The 17,356-nt window shown below is 42.4% G+C and overlaps 1 protein-coding gene across 3 annotated transcripts in view; it reads left to right on the top strand.

Annotated features, from left to right (window-relative positions):
* Positions 1 to 17,356, top strand: part of pik3r3b (phosphoinositide-3-kinase, regulatory subunit 3b (gamma)) — a 191,814-nt gene that overhangs the window by 143,548 nt on the left and 30,910 nt on the right. Inside the window, exon 1 of one of the 3 annotated variants that reach the window (XM_041039883.1) lies at positions 11,456 to 11,942. The exons of 1 other annotated variant lie outside the window; for it this stretch is intronic. In XM_041039883.1, coding sequence (XP_040895817.1) covers positions 11,828 to 11,942 — 115 coding nt within the window. In that variant the 5' untranslated portion in view covers positions 11,456 to 11,827. Of the gene's footprint in view, positions 1 to 11,455; positions 11,943 to 16,406; positions 16,533 to 17,356 lie in introns of those variants that run through there. One more of the 3 variants, XM_041039884.1, reaches the window with a different exon arrangement.

Consider the following 17,356-nt stretch of genomic DNA (forward strand, 5'->3'; position numbering starts at 1 on the left):
CTATGAAAATAAAACCCAAACTGTAATAAAACTGGAGTGAGGAAAGAGTTAAATGTTTCTGAAGTCTGCCTGACTCTGCTGGACTGGTTGAAGGCCTTGCAGCCTGCCTTCTTGGCTCTCTGCCCATCTGACTGCCTGTCTGTCCGACTGTCTGTCTGTGTGTATGAGCGGCTGGCTGACTGTGCTACTGCATGAATAATGCTGAGCCATGGTGCCCTGCTACCTTGGCAACCAGTGGAGAGCGGGGAGAGGGAGAGGGGGGATCTGTGTGGGTAGAGAGCAAATATAGAAGAGAGAAAGAAAAGGAGGAGAGGAGGAGGGGGGCAGGAAGGATGGTGCTGAGGGGATCTGATCAAGAGGAACAACAGAAACAATAGAAAATGTAGGGCAGAGAAAAGATGTGGAGAGAGGGAGTAATAAGGGAATACTTTATTTAGGGCAGTGAAATGGAGAAGAGATGCAGAGCCAAAACAGAGGCTGCATAAGATAAACATACCAGAATAAGAGCAACACAGAAAAAAAAAACAAGAGAGAAGAAAAAAGAGAAAGAGTTCAGCAGTTTTGGATGCAGCCTGCAGCAGTAGCAGCAGCAGCAACCTGTTTCACAGTGTCACCAGAGTGTTGCATCATGGGATCAGGACCTCAGGGACGCTCACATTGCAGGATGACATCACCCGTTACCGAGTCAGCTCCTGTCTGCTTGGCTGACAGGAAGAAGGAGATTTGGAGTGTTTCGGTTCTTGCTCTGCTCTGCTCTGCTCTGTTCTGTCTGTCTGTCTGCCTGTCTATCTGACTGTCTGACTGTCTAACTGTCTGTCTGCAAGCAAAACAAAGAGCCAGATCCACAGATGAACAGACCGGCATGAGCAGAAAATGACGCAGATGCTCGTGGAGAGTTTCAGCCTTGTGTGCCAGCATGATATTGCAATCTGAAAAAGAGAAATGAGGAAGAGGAGGGGTGGGGACAGAGATCTGGGTTTGGTTCAGTTGGAAAGTGTGTATTATTGTATGTGTGTCATCTATCTCCTGCCCTCCCCTCTCTGCCTGCTCTAAAGCTGTGTCTCTGTTTGGCTCTGAAACTGTCCACTGCACCCAAAAACAGAGAAAGAGCAGGTTGAGAGTCAGGGCATCGTCCCTATTTTTTGACTGCAACAGCAGAAACCCATCTCACTGCAACAGTGCAATTCCTATTTTTAGTCCTTTTAACACCAAAAGGACTAAAAATTTTGTGTCACGAGACGGTGACACGAAAGTGAAATGCTCCCCCTCTCTTGCTTGGCTTATCTCTTCCTGTCCAGTTAAATTTGGTAGTTGCCATTTTCAGGCTGTTACTGATACGTTTGACCCTATAATTATTTCCCATGTGAGTATTCCAGAGCGTCTGTCTGTCCACAGTCCCTGAGTATGCACAGTAAAATTATCATTTTCTGAGTTTAAATTGAGCAAGTAATTGCACATCATGGTCCCATCATGGCTTTTGTCATATAAATTCTTGCCTGCACCCAATCCCATTACTTTCAGTCCCAATTCTGTAATTATGTCCCACCTGGCTATTCCACAATGTCGGTTCAAAATCCCTGGACAGGCATAAATATCATCTTCTTAATTTAAGTAGTGAAAATAATTATGTCATGAACCTGTATTTAAATGCCCAATCTGGCCTTTACCTGATCCTGTCACTTTTATTTCCCATCCTTTATTGACCATTCATGACTTTCGGACACACACATTACCTCATGCTAAACTGGCTCTTATCATTTCCAACCTGACCTTCACTCAATTATATTATTTTTACTCCTGATGTTGTAAAAATCAGGAGTAAGAGCTTTTGTCTAAAGATCCATGCAGGATTATTATAGAGCTTCTGTCCAAATCCTCTGGGTAGGAATGAATGAGATTTACTGATTTTAATGTAAGCAAATAATTATATATCATCACCCCGTGCCAAAATGGTTTTTGTTATTTCTAATCTGGACTTTTCCGATCCTGGTTGAATGTAAATAGGATTTTGTGAATTAAAGTTTATATATAGTTAGTATATAATACAGCAAAAGCGTAGTTTTCACTGTGTGCCAGCACTCTCATATCGCTGCAGGCCTGTAGTTTCTTTGAGACTTCACCTCTTCCTGTCTGCCTGCAGTGTGAGACAACCTGAGTTTGCACAGGTGGAGCAGTTTTCACTGGTTTGATTGTGTGAAACAGGATCACTCAATGCCAGGAAAGGAACCGAATCCACCCTGAATAGTAATGAGTCCACTGGTTCACTGGACAGAGGATAGATCAGGAGAGCTCAGGAGGAGTAATGCTCCTCAATGAATTAGCTGAGCTGGAAAGTTTGAGACAGCAGAGCTAATTGGTGTGCTTGAGTTGGAATGCACATGACTCGTGGTCAGCGCACAGCTCATTAAGGCCAAAGCAGCCGATGTAAATACCAGCCACTGTGATGTGAACTACAGCATGGTGTCTAGTCCGTGATGTTTAAGCACGGTCTTACGCCTTATGTTCATTCGCTCTGAAGAAATGTACTTAGCGGGGGTCTGCTCAACTTCTTTGTTCTGGATGTGTAACGTGGCTGTGATTTTTTTTCTCAACTGGGAACTGCATAAATGTTTCTGAAATCAATTTTTCATGAGAACACGTTAACAGGGAACTACTGCATGAGGCCTAGAGAAGACATATGTAAAAATAATTCGATTAAATGTGGTTCCCTTGTGATCACAAGATGGTTATTTGGTTATCTCAACATAATCTTAAGTATATTTTTGCAGTCATGAGGAAGGACTTTGTCTCATTGTTTTATAATCGTGACATCACAAATACGTAGTGAATTAATGTCCCGTGCTCAGTGCTGGTGAAGACGGGTCAAACAAAGTCCTTGCATGCATGGTGGGTTAAAGTGTCATCCACAGTGTTACAGAAGCCATATGTAACTGTAGCAGAAAATATGGCCTCTCTGTGTGGCTCACTGATGTGGCTCTATCCCACTGACACCGTGATTGCATACTCCACACACAAACACACAGTTCTATACCTGTGAGGACCCTCATCAACATCAGATAACCCAAACCCAAATCTAATCCTGATTCTTAACCATCATACAGCCCTTTGCAGAGGTCAGGACCAGACAAAATGTCCTCAATGTCCCAAGAGATCCTGACTTTGAAATGTAAACTCCTCTGTCCTGTCTTACTGTATTTGGTAAGAGGAGTTTTGATCTTGAAGGCAACACAAACCATCAAAGTGAAAACATTTTTCCACACTATGATTCAACCACACTGTGTATCTGCTTGTTCCAACACTTTTGTCAAGTTTATTATTCAAACCCAGCACACCCCATGGCTCCACCATTGGATCAATTCTCTAGACATTTTGTGCATAATTTTTACACACGTTTGAATTGTGTCTTTGGAAACTTTGGCATCTTAAACCAAAGACAGACTGTCTGCACAATGTGAGCCTGTAAAGACAGTGTCTTTATGGTTTGTAGTATGAAAGTTGCCGTATGAACAACAACAGAATTTCTAATGTTGAAAAAATGAGAGAACAGAAAGGTGACTGCTCAGTCACGCTGTGCATTTTAATGATAATTGTAGCAGTGATGTAGGCGGGTGACACACTGTGTACCCTGCACCCTCCAAAAAACGCTTATGCATAATATATACAAAAGTGGCGCGCCATATTACGCAACCATTCTGTGTGTGTGTGTGTGTGTGTGTGTGTGTGTGTGTGTGTGTGTGTGTGTGTGTGCTCTCCCAGACCCCACTCCACCAATGTCTATGTTTAGCAGCCTATTCGTGTCTACAGTTAAATTGTACTTTCCACTCTAGTTATTACAGCAGCAGACGAAATATGAAAAGCGCTGAGGGCCATGGATAATAAGCACAGAAATAGAGCAGGCAGTGAGCAAACCACAGCCTCGTCATCACTGTACAGTCAAACATGCCCCCACACACACTCACATATTAATGGACTGCTGTTTCTAAATCCATGAGACAGTCATGTCCCGACTGAAACTTTAGGCCAAATGGAAGTCCATCTCCCCTCTTCTTTTCCTTTGGCGTCCTCTTTCTATCTCTCCTGCATCATTTGCTTCGGTCTAGCACTGCAGCCGGGCAGATTAGGATCTCTCCTCCCCCTCCTTCCATTCATCCTTCCCTCAGTCCTCTGCTTCTGTTTCTCCCATGACAGCAAATGTGCAATCTGCAGACTTTCCATTATAAGAAAAAAGAAGCTTTAACCACATGTTCGATAGATGGTACAGTAGTGACTCTCTGACACCAGGGAACGTGTCAGGGAGATATACAACACTATTGTCTCTTTCTGAATCACTGCCTTATTACAGCATACACATACACAAAGTCACACAGACACATGCCCACTCAGGGGACCAATTAAGCCTGTGAAACACAAAACTGAAAACTGCACATATGCCCATTTGTTGGTACAAGAAGTGGAAGAAAAACTCTATTTCTCTGAGTAGAACAGAAACTCACCAGAAAAATATTACTGACACAGTAGATACAGTAGTGCTCCATTTCCAAAAGCCACCTCAAAGTGTTTACAGGCTGCTTTTTTAATACAGAGACAATACAGAAGACAATAGATACAGCTCCAACATTATGTCATTATGTTGTTAATAAGCCTTTCATTTTTCTTTAGATTTAAATGATTCTACAGTGATGTCGTTTTGACTTTTAGTCTCTACTACTGTCTGTGTCAAGCTCCAAAAACAGCAAGTCTAACATTTTCCATGTCAGCCACATCTCTACATTAGACCCTTGTTAGACATACACTTGTCCCTGCCCTTGCGTCTAAGTCCTGAACCCAACTAAAAACAGCAAATTTGAGACCTGTACCTAACCTGAGACCCATTTGTGTAAAAGAGTGACTGATAACCTGCTGGGGTAATGCAGTGCATCTGCTTCACTCTTCCTTTTTCCATCCTCCCACAGGGCATTAAAGCTTATACCACATGGCTGCAGATGACCAGCACAGTCAGAGTCAGAGAAATTTCTTAATAACCTACAGCTGAAAACATGAACCACCTGTATATGTTGGAATGGCTGCTTTTCTTCTTCTTCATCACATGACTTGATGCTGCTTCTCTTTTGTGTAGCTACACAAGTGTGGCTACACAACTATATACACGATGTTTGTTTCACAGTTTATTTATGGTGCTTCATACAGTGTGTTTCAGTGTTTGAGTGTTGTCACGCTAATATTCAGCGTGACAACAGCCATATGGTCAAAAGTATGTGGACAAACATTACACCCCTGCGTGATAGCTGAACTTGTCATTCCAAAGCCATGGGTATTAAGCTGCTGCTCTAACAGCCTCCACTCTTCTGGTTTCAGTCTTTCCACCAGATGTTGAACTCGCTGCAGGGATTTGCTCCCATTCAGACACTATTGCAAACTGGTCATTATAAAGAATGTGGCCAAATTCATGTGGACTGCCCTGTCCATATTATTTTGGCCATATAAAATATCATGTTCTTTGTTTCAGTTTAAGGAAATTCATTTTTGGAAAATATATTCTTTAAGTTAAATTAGTTTATCTTTCTGTCTCTCTCACACACACGTGTGTGTAATGCAGACACACACACAGGTGTGTGTAGCAGATTTTTCACAGGTGTTGTAGGGTCATGATAGTTCTGTTCAGCTGTGTCAGTGTGTGTCATGCCCTTTGTGGCGTCTGGCTTTCTATCTCATTCCACAAAGTACAATAGCGGCTAACAAAAGAAGGTTTGAGTTAAATGATTTTATTCTGTAAAATGACCCTGTGGGTTTGGCAGCTGTAGCTCAGGGCACAGGTGGTGTTTGACCTCTAATGTGTTCCACACATCCACAGATAGATAATGCACTTTAAACAGACACAAACCTCTGCACATGCACACACACACACACACACACACACACACACACACACACACACACACACACACACACACACACACACACACACACACACACACACACACACACAACTCACAGATATAGTTTACTGAACAGCTTGTTCTTAAAGTTGTTGGCCTCAGACTTATTCCAGGGACATACTTAGACAGCAGCTTTACCTGAAGCTCTGTCTGCTTCTTACAATTTAAATATAATCTGCTAGACCGGAGCACAAAAACACGACAGACAAAATGCTGATAGACAAACAGGTGTGTCCATGAGTTCAGATGTATGCTAGCTACATGGCCAAACACTGTTCAGCCTCACCCAACTGTAATTCAAATTCTAGGACAGTTGCCTACATTTCCAACGAAATCAGCTATGTTCAGCTGGATTTGGGGGAAATGTGTATGAAATGAAAGACATTTTAAAAATCTCTGTTTGATGGAACTGTGCAGCCATTACCTGTCCTTGTAAATGGAGTTTTCATATATTGCTCTACATACGCTTCATACATGTGCTTCATGTGATATTACACAATGTGGAAAAAATGGATTTTACAAGAAAATCAAAGTTAAAAAGGTTAAAGTGCATGTTACTTTAGGTTTGACATGCTCTCATGATGCATGCATGGATTTGTGCTCTGTGGCTGCATTTAACTCAGTAGGTGGCACATGATATGAGCTTCCAGACAGTGCCTTTGTCTGTGCTTAAAGCCCTTTAAAAGAGACATTGTTAGCGCCTCACTGGACATTTTGGTCTCTATGGCGACAGAAATGGCAAACTCAACACCTGATTCCCTGGAGCTCACCTGGGCTTCTCTCTTTCTCATGCTCACATGCAGATTCTTTCCTCAAATTTTCTGTGCCACACATGCATGCACACACACACACAATTCGGAAGACGTATTTTGAAGGACAATTGGCAAAACAATGTAGGCAGAAATATGTATCAGCTTTCTTCACAAGTAACAATACAGAAGCATAATCAGTAAAGTGTACTCAAGAATCCAAGGTAGAAGTACTCCTGAACAATGGTCCCTCACTGAGTGTTGAATTATTGATGTGCCAGCCTGTAGCCAATTATCGTTAATGTTCTGCCTGTGGTGCCACATCTGACTACTTCTTTATTCTGCTTTGTAGTTTGAGGGGATAGTGTGACACTCAGGGAAATAAGCTTATTTGCAGTCTTTTCAAGAGTGAGATGTTCAGGTGGATATCAATCATTTGTCTGTGGAGCTGGAGTCAGAATGTGGTTAGCTTAACTTAGCTTCACATAAAGACTGGGAGCAGTGAGAAACAGCTAACTTCTGTGTGGGAGTTATTACTTAATGAGCCCCATTGTATCCACCATCTTAGTACTTCTGTGCAGTGTCTCGAGCTACAGTGGAGGTTGCCAGGGATGGGCAGTGAGTTTTGGTTTTGGTCTCAGTACAGGCAGTGGTACCAAACCTGACAGCCTCGCTGCAGCTGCAGTAATTATGACAGGACCAAAGGAGGAAGTCAAGTGATGTAGCCCATAGAGCTACAAAGTCCGCTTTAGGGGTAGGTCGAGTTGGATGGATTGGAAAGCACATGAGTAAGTCAGTGTTTTCTTTTATCCATGATCGGACAGGCAACCTGTATGGTCATTTAGGTTGGAGGACTTGTTGGCTTTCCAGCGCTTCTTTCCACCCACTATATCACTAATGTTATTTTAATGACTGAACTTATGGTATTGTCTGACACAGCTGCCCTTTATAACTTTTCATTATTTGATGTTTTCGGCAGAGTGGAGGCCTGTACTGGTGACAGCAGTATGAAAATGCTGCAAACAGAAAAGCTGAAGTAACTTCCACGACATCAGCATTATTCCAAAAAAATGTTCCACTAATGATTATTGCATTTTTGCATGATCGGCCAAGTTTTAAAAAAGTTTTATGTGGTGTTTTGGTATTTTCGGTGTATTTCTGGCATTATGACAGGTGGATGGAAACATAATTAGAATTTGAGGTTTTATGTGGAGTCGTGGGAGGGGTTGGTTCATATGTGACTATGCTTCATATGTGATTATGCATACACTATGCAAATAGGCCACTTGATGCCACTCTGCTCTATTGTTGGCGAGGTTAAATGGGGAGCAGTGTGCTGATGGCCGGGGACAGCACAGATTAATACTGCTGTTCCCATCATCCTCCTCCCTCCGTCTGCCCCTCCTTCTTCCTCTATCTATCTCTTTTGTATGACGAGGGGCAGAGTCAGTTCCTGTGTCATTGTTAGGGATCCATCTGCCTGGCTGCACACACACACACACACAGACACACACAAACACACAGACACACACACACACAGAGCAGCAGCGGCAATTAAACCTGTTCGACACACTCGACAGAGAGGAGCTTTGGGCTGTGTGTGTCCGGCACGAGCCATCTGTGAAACAGCCACACACACACACACAGAATCACGATGTGTGTGCGTCTGCTGCATTAAATAGATTTCATTCACTGACATTCCCCCTGCTCCCCTCTTGTTCTTTTTCTTTTAGGGGTGGGTGGGGGCCTGGGGTTGGGGCAAGAGGAACCTCCATCCTCCTTCTTCTCTTGTGATGGACAGACGAGACAGACGAGTTTAGGGAGGGGAAGGAGAGATGGACGGATGGATGGATGGATGAGTGGGTGGGTGGGTATAGAGGGAGGACAGAATGGATGGATGGCAGATTGGGGAGCAGACCTTTCATTTATTGTTGCTCCCTGAAGTAGGACACCAGGCAGACAGATAGATAGACAGAGCAGATGTAATTACTGGTGGCAGCAGTCCCCATCTGAAGATATTGTATTGATATTAGGCTGTTAGCAGGAGATTACCATGTGGATGACTGGGGGTTTGGGCCAGTCTGGGTCTCCACTGTGTGCTCTGGGGGGCAGCTGATCATGATGATGCCATTGTTCTTTTTGTTGTCTTAAAAAGTGCTCTACTTTCTGTTCTTGGAACGGGAATGGAGGCATAGAGAGTGAGCCTCCACTATATCAAACAAAATGTACATTCTCAACATTTTTTGTAAGGAGCGTACATCATTAAACAGATCATCACCCCGGTTTTGTGTCTGCACACTTGAAATAGCTCACAGCACACTTCCAATGATACAAAGTCTTTGTCAGTCTAGCTCTGTTTGTGGTCTGTACCAGCTTCTAAGGAAATTATTTGGCCCTTTAGCCCTTTAAATGCACCACTGTATTCACCAGCTACTCCCCAACCTTGTCTGTCTGCTGTTGCTCCTGATGGACAGCTGCATGCTGAAAGGGAAACCCACACCACGAGAGCCAGAGAACCATACGGACTGAAGACTGTAAAACCAAAACAATGAGCTGAAAGACATGTAAGATTCTATAGAGCTGAGTGGAACTACAAAGTCAGTGATCATGCTTTGTGTTTTTGTCAATACGAGGGACCCCTTTCCCACAACAGAAACTCGTTTCATCCAGTGCTAATATAAAACTATTGATTACAGCGGCTTTGAAAAGTAAAATCTGAGAATGAGGAGTCCTACAGATAAGGCCTGAAACAGACCTGCACCAACAATCCTGTAAATCCATAATATCCATCTTAGCAGGTGTGTGTTTTGATGTGAGTGTGCAGTAATCCCTGAATTATAGGCTTCCTAAATACATGTTTGCACCTCTCTAGCATCCCTAAGCTCATGATTAAGCTTCCATATTATTTACTGTAGCTGCGCTTACCTCACCGTAGGCGGCTTGGTTCACATTGTAAATGGCACCTTTTCCTTCTCTGGAGTTAAATAAGCCCACTGAACCAACAAACTATAGCTCCAAACACATCACTGCAGCGGAAAAGGGCATTATGATCAAAGAGAACACATTTTCCACTATTTTTGGCACAGAGGTCTTTTAAATTTTAACAAAGCTAGTTTAATTATAATTTGATTGTGTATTAAATGTGTCAGAACAGTACCTCTAAACCCAGCGAGGATTCATTGTCCTGCTGATACTACAGCAAAGTCCACAGCTGCTGACGTGGGAGCATAAACTCAAGGTAGAGCACAGACTCTGACACAATCTATAATCTCAGGGACATTTTAGTCTCTGTCTCATTGCACTTTACATTGCTGCTGACCATTTTCTTATCAACTTTGTAAGGATTGGGGTTTTAAATGGGTTTTTCCTACCTTTCAGTCAGCCACTGATTGAATTTAGTTCACTATGGTATGAAAATCAGCTTAAAACTTGCTTGATTTGCATGTTCCACCATTGTTGTCACTTTGTGTGCTAATGTAAATAAAACATAAATAAAAATAGTGGTAGAGTACATTCGTTTGAAAACTTTGCTCACCACATTATCATGCAATGATAACCTCAAAGTTAAAGGCTGGCATTTTTCCATATTTTTCTTAATTTAATTTTCCAAACCCAACAATGTTAGTCCATCTCTCAATACTTTCCGGTTTCCCTGAACTGTCTGAAGCTCTCCGCCACAAACACTGTGGTTCCTTCTAAAGACGTAAATCTTTAAAACAGATCAAAAATGTGTTGTTTTATTATCATTTTTTTAAAGACCAAGTCATTCCTAAAACAGCTGGACACTGTAGTTTTTAGGGAATGTGGAAATAGAGCATTTGTTGGGAACGATTTTCAGTGGTGGATTTTAAATGGTGTATGTAGGTGCAACAGTGTGGCTCACTGATGTGCTTTTAAAAGTTTTCTGGATGACTATGGAACTCTTCAACACAGAGGAATAAAATATATTGTGTTAGCTTATGTTGGCTGTTTTTTTTTTTTTTTTCGTTAGTCGGCAGGTGGAAAAATAGAATATCAGCAGCCTTGCCCTTTTGCATGAATTAATTAAAACATTCACAGTCTGTTTCTGATGGATTACATAACTCAAGCTTGTATCGCAACTCTCTGTCTCAGGTTGTTTTCCATACCTGTATGGAAATGAAAAGAAACCAGTGTCTGCTTATAAGGTAGGGAACGCGCTTTCACAAATGTAAAACCACTCAGGTGTGCTTTGGAAAAGGTAAAACACTTGTCATTTGGAATAGCTCAATGGGCAAAGACAACAAAAAGCAGTACATTATTCAAGTAGCATATTATGTAATACCCAGTCTAGTCTCTAGTCACATAAAGTTTGTCACTAGAAGGTGTGGATCGCTGAATTTGTGACTTGCTCTTCAGAGGATCAAATAATTTCCCTGCTGGCTTTGAAATTCAACCACTGAGCTTGTGCTCACAGGCTCGGTCAGCGGTTGGCCTGGGTAAGAAAGGGGCTAACCATTCCGACTGTGAGAAAAGGGTAACGTTGTCCTAAAAGAATACAGACAGAGTGGGTCGATAGAATAAAGCCCGCCATGAGTTTTATAAGAGTGGTGTTTACTTTAGTTATAAATAATTCATTACGCTAAGGATTATTTGTATTTAGTATTTTTGCGTCGCGGTTGGAGAGGCTTTATTTCCTCCCCTGTAAGCGGCGGCGGAGTGGTTTGTCCCAGCCGTTGTCTGCCTCCGCCAGGCTCCTCTCGTCAGTGCTCTTCTTAAAATGGAGCTAGTGAGTAGCTGGTACCTGCGGAGGAGAAGGAGAGGGGATTGATATGTAGAGCTGGCATCTACTCTCCCGCAGTTTAAAGGACGCTTTTATAAATATATATATAAATATATACACACAGCGGGCCTTAATGAAGAGCCCCAAATTATTAACATTATTATTATGTCGGAGGGAGCAGTCGCACCCTGGTGCTTGCTGTACACAGTTCGTCTATTTATTACAATCTGAAGCAGGAATTCAGATAGAAGACTTCCAAGTAGATAGATAGATTAGCCTATCTAATCAAGTCTTTTTTTTAATCGTAGGGTTTTTTGTCCTTTTCACCCGTTCGCATTTTGTAAACTTTTTTTTTTTCCTTTTTGTGGAGAAAGATTGTCAGGTTAAGCCACACGAAAGCAATGTATAATACAGTTTGGACAACGGAGAAAGACAGTGAGGAAGGAGACTGGAGAGACGTGATGATGCCCTACTCCACAGAGCTGATATTTTATCTGGAAATGGACCAACCGCCAGGTAAGGAAGCCGGTGACAGCAGAGGCTAATGACGGACATGGACGTTAGGCTGGAGCTTAGCAGGAGAAGAGTGGAGGTGTTGTGTTAGGTGTCTGTTCAGGTCTCTGGAAAGTTTTAAAGCGCAGATCCTGTCGCTGCAGGAGGGATTTCACGCGTTCCTGCTCGTTTGTGGTGATATTCTTCGTTTTGGCACAATGAATACAAAGATTTAGCGACATTTTGTCTTTTGGTTTAGCTGTAATAACAGTTTCCAGCCGCAGTGGCAACTCTTCAAACGCGTTTCTTACTGTCTGGGGCTTCTGTTACAGCAGAAATGCTCCTTTTTAAGCTCTGACACAGTGGATGCAGCTCTCCAAGCCCGCACTCAAAGACTCGTTTTGAAGACAATAGTCCCATGAAGTCTGTACACGGAGGCAGCCGAAACCCGTCTCCGCACATCTGCATGTGATTTTATATAATACAAGAATGGGAGAGATGACGGAAATCGCAGCCCAAACGATTTTAGACATATTACATGAAAACACCAATGCAGTTCATTGTAGCTGAATTCTCATCGAGGCAAACGACTAATATTTGCATCTCCCTCTACCTATTTTTTAAATTTATTACTTCTCTACAATCAAATTATAAATGAAACGGCTTCAACCGGATCATCCCGAAATCAGCTCTTCCAGGTGCCGACAGCGGGAAAGGGGGGATGGGATATAGAGAACGGAGAAGGACCGGAATAATGAGTGAAACTGGGAATAGAAGCTCCGGAGCGTTTTATAATCATAACACCCTTCACTAACACGTAGCTTTACGTCTTTGTGCCCCTTTAGAGCCAACTGTCACCCAGAACTGAATATGTTTCATTCATTCATTCATTCTTTCATTCATTCATTCCTTGGCAATTGTGCCAGTGTCATTTGACTCCCCCCTCCTCCTCCTCCTTGTCTCCCCTCGGTGCGCTGAATGGATCATGGCGCAGATGTGGGACGTTGTGTTGTTTCCAGGAGGCGCTGTTGAATGCAGTTTGCCCGGTAGCTCTGTCCCTTTTTCCTCCTTTCTCTTCCCCCATCTGTCTATTGAGCCGTACTGTACTCTGCAGCCACCATGAAGTGCAGTATTATGTCTTATCTTTGGCATGTTGCAGAGATAATGCAATAAAATCCCTTAGGTTAAGATGCTTTATCAAAGAAAGTATTTCAACCTTAAGCTCACATTAATTTAAATTATGTGTATTTGTGTCAGAGAGTGGTGCACTCTGCAGTGCATTTTAAGCATATTGAAGTCTAAGTGAGGTGGACTGTTGCAATATCTATAGATCTATAGCCTGTTTCTGCTCATTTAAAGTTAGCACCCCCTGTTTTTTCGCCTGTTGAGGAGGCCAGTTCTTCTCAATGTGTTGTGGATGTAAAAGTGGTGATTCATACACTTAACTGCCACTGGACCTTTGCTTGTATTACATCCAGAGCCATTCATTTTTTCATGCATGCATGTGGACAGTGAATTGACATTGCTCCTCAATGCGTCTGGGTTGTAATGCGTCTGGCTCTTTGCTGGTGATTCACACTCTTAAGCCTGGCCACTGGACCTTGGCTTGTATTACACCCAGAGTTATTCATTCTTCCATGCATGTACATGTGGAGTTATTGTCATGGTTGAAAAATAATAATGATTGAAAAAAAAAAAACCTTTGTTTTTATCCCAGCTTAGGAGAGCATTTGCACACATTCCAAGTTCCAAAAACAGAAAAATGACAGAATGAGTGAGGGTAGTTTTTAAAAAAGGACTTGTGAGGATTTGGCATTAAAAGTAGCTGAAATCACCGCTTCTCTTCTGACTAATGGTGTTTAATCCCAGCTTCTTGACAGTGCAGATGCACTTTTCAGGAGCTCACATTTGCAGCTGGTTTTAAGGTCTTTCAGGGCCTTTTGTTCTGTATGTGTGTCTCACCTCTGTTGCCTGATTGAGCTCATCCGGTTATCAGTCACATCTCCCAAACCTCTGTACTTGTCTTTGTCTCAAAGTATGCAGAGTGTGTCCGTGTGTCTTTGTCTTCACATACCTGACATGTAATTTGTAAAGCTAGTAGAGATGCAATGGGGTGGTGGTGATAGAGGCTGAAAGAGGAGGAAAGAGGAGAAAGAGGGATGATAACGGGTTGAGGAGACACCAAGAGAAAAAAGATGATGAACATCCCACAGATGTTCATTAGAATATTTATTGCACTGGAATTACAACGTGAGCGCCTCAGTGACAGTTAAAGTGCATGTCTGTCTGTGTGTGTTGCCCTTGTGTGTGGGGTGATTAGCACAGGTGGAGTGCACCCCCCCCCCCCCCAGCCCCCAGGGGAGGGCAAAGCCTGGGTTTCCACTTTGTGTGTGTGTGTGTGTGTGTGTGTGTGTGTGTGTGTGTGATGTGGGGGGAATGCTAAGTCTCATCTTTCAATGGAAAATCACCGGGGCATTTTTTGCCAGAGTTTTTTTTACATGTCTAAGTTCCTTTACAGCAGTTCTCATGTAATGCCCATTACTGTCCCGTTCTCCGTCCTTCCATGTAGTTTCTATTCACATGTACCCAGCATGAAAATCCACTTGCGCAAGCTGCATTCATCACAGTTTACATGACGTCTGATTTGATTTTGGGCAGTTGTGATAAGGTAGTGAAGGTTTTACAAATCCATCTGCCCTTTACACTGAATTATTATGCAACAGTCATGTTACTTTGATGGCAGTAAAAGCCGTAAAGCTGCCTTTTCTTTGACAAGCAATCAACCATGATGATCGTATTATGCTTTTTTGCAAAATTCTGTTGCTCAAAGACAATTGAAGATGACTTGGAGCAATTTAATGAAGTTCTTTGTCATAAGATTTAGCACCGTTTTGATGACTTTTGTATGTAGCCAAATGATATCCTTGTAAATGTTATGGTCTTTTGCCCAGCCCTACTATGGTCTCTAATAAGCACTGAATTTTAAGAGATTGGTGCGACTGCACTCAGCTGCCAAGGAAGAATAACGGAGGAGAACAATGTGCTGACAATACATTTCTTTATTCAAGAACAGCTGTTCAAAGCAGACATGATGGCCACTGAAGTGACTCAAATACATTTCATTTGCCATTTTACAAGTTTTTAAGTTCAGTTTCATTTGCATATCACACTGAAATGAGCAGAAATTGCAATCTAAGAAGTACATAAGCATTTCAAAAATCAAAAGCTTGTTCTGGAAAAAATATATAGGAAATATATGTGATTTATTTATTTTTCTTTCTGGAAAATGGGCCAAAAGACCTGTAGTACAGACCTGCTGTGGTTAATATAAATGGCAGCAGTTGGCATCATTCATGCACAGCGGAGAAGTGTCAAAGCCTCTTTACATACAGTACGTAATGATCATGTGCAGGACTGGACTGACGTGGCCAATAGGAGACGTAATCCTCTTAATATTTGCTGTCCATATGTGTCGCTAAGTGATAAGGGCCTTTTATAAGGATTATAATCTCAACATAAACTAAACCTATTCCAGATTAATCAACATACACCTCAAGACCAAAGTGTCTAAAACCATTAGAGAATGTGCATCAAAATTTGTTACTAACCTTGGAGATAGTTTGACAAAAGAAAACCGACTCAAGATCCACTTACTATGTTTCTGTGAAGCTTTCAACTGTCTCTGTCAGTGGATGAAGTTTGCTCAGTTGTCTTGGAGATGGATCCGTTGACAGCTAGAAGTTCAGCAGCTGCTTTGATTTCATTCATAGTACTTTTTCACATAGCCATAAACAGACCATTGCCTTTTTTTTTTTTTTTTTTTTTTTTTTTTAGTGGTTTAAGATTGGATGGTGATGATAAAAGAAAATTTAATTTTAGGAATAAATATGCACGCACAGTGTAAAAGCACGCATGCATTTCAGTGTGTTGAGTCAAAGTGGGACACTCGGGGGGACAATCTTTTCAGTGTTATTCAATTTAAAAATAATAATAAATTGGATGATACGCATTTTGTGAGCAATATTATTTTTTTTCCAGTCAACGCCAGACATTTCATGCTTCCAGCTTTTTAAATAGGAGAATCGATGGCTTTTCAGTAAAAATTGAGCGAATTAAGTGAATTCCGTACACACATTCATCTATCGCTCGCACTGTGCTCAACAGAAACAACCTGTTGATTTAGCGCCTGAGTGTGTGTACGAGTGTGTGCTGCCCCAGAAGGAATAGATATACCAGTGGGTAACTCCACCTCCCTCCTTTCTTTCTTTCTTTCTTTCTTTCTCCTGTGAGGCCCCCCTCTTTTGCCCCCCCCCCCCCCCCCCGGTGGCTCCTGATTGGCTGAGGGGGCGGGCCTCCGTGCAGGCATTAGTTAGCGCGTCATCTGTCTTTTAGGATCAGCCCCGCTCGCTCTTTTCTTCAGTCTGAGGGTGCAGAGAGCAGGAGGAGGAGGTCGCAGTGCAGGAGGAGGTAGAGGAGGAAGAGGAGGAGGAGAGAGAGAGAGAGCGCGTGAGCAAGAGAGGGAGAGTGAGTGAGAGAGAAAGAGGAGGGAGGAGGGAAACAGCTGAGAGACGAGTGGCAGCATGCAGCTAACGGAGAGCGCGATGGTGGAGGACGGTAAGAGAGTGAACGGGACAGATTTTGTCTTTTGGGCTGGTTCTTTTTTCTTTTCTTCTTCCTCTGCCCCTCTTTGTCTTTTCTTTCTTTCTTTCTCAGTTGCTTAACCCACTTTTCCCGTTCCATTCTGGGGACACTTATTTGCATTTTTCTATTTTCACACTTCTGTTTTTTCCTCGGTCCTTTCCTTGCTGCCTCCTCCTCCTCTGTGGTTCAGCTTGACGCACACGATCTAAAACCTGCAGAGTGTCAGTCTCTACAGTTGTGTTCATTGTTTCCCTGTTGCTCTTGTGCTTTTGTGCTGCAACTCTGTGGGAATTAGCACAGAAACTAAAATTGACAGAAAGTCGCTTATTAAGCAAAAATGCCATACACTCTGCTTCCAGCTTCTCCAATATGAAGAGTTGCTGCTTTTCTGTTTTTATATGTTGTAATTTTAATAAATGACATTTTATTGTTGAAACAATTTAAAACAATAGTAAATTTTAGTCGTTATGAGGTAGAAACAGAGATTGGAAAAGGGAAGAGTCTTAAGCTGTCAAGTGTTGCGTCTGTGCATTTACAGCCATGACACTGAAACACACTCACATACCGTAGATGCTCACACACACACACACACACACACACACACACACACACACACACACACACACACACACACACACACTTGCAGCTCCTTGCTTCATCCAAGTGTAAAGTTTGAAATAGAGCAGACTGAGAAGCAGATTTCTTTGGAACAGCTCATTCATGCCTCCTGCTTTGAGTTTTTAGCTGCTCTCAGTCTGGGCAGTAATCTCACTGGGCTGTGAAAACTCTTGTTGCAG

The sequence above is a fragment of the Toxotes jaculatrix genome, chromosome 6, assembly GCF_017976425.1.
Source record: "Toxotes jaculatrix isolate fToxJac2 chromosome 6, fToxJac2.pri, whole genome shotgun sequence".
In the NCBI taxonomy this organism is placed as follows: domain Eukaryota; kingdom Metazoa; phylum Chordata; class Actinopteri; family Toxotidae; genus Toxotes; species Toxotes jaculatrix.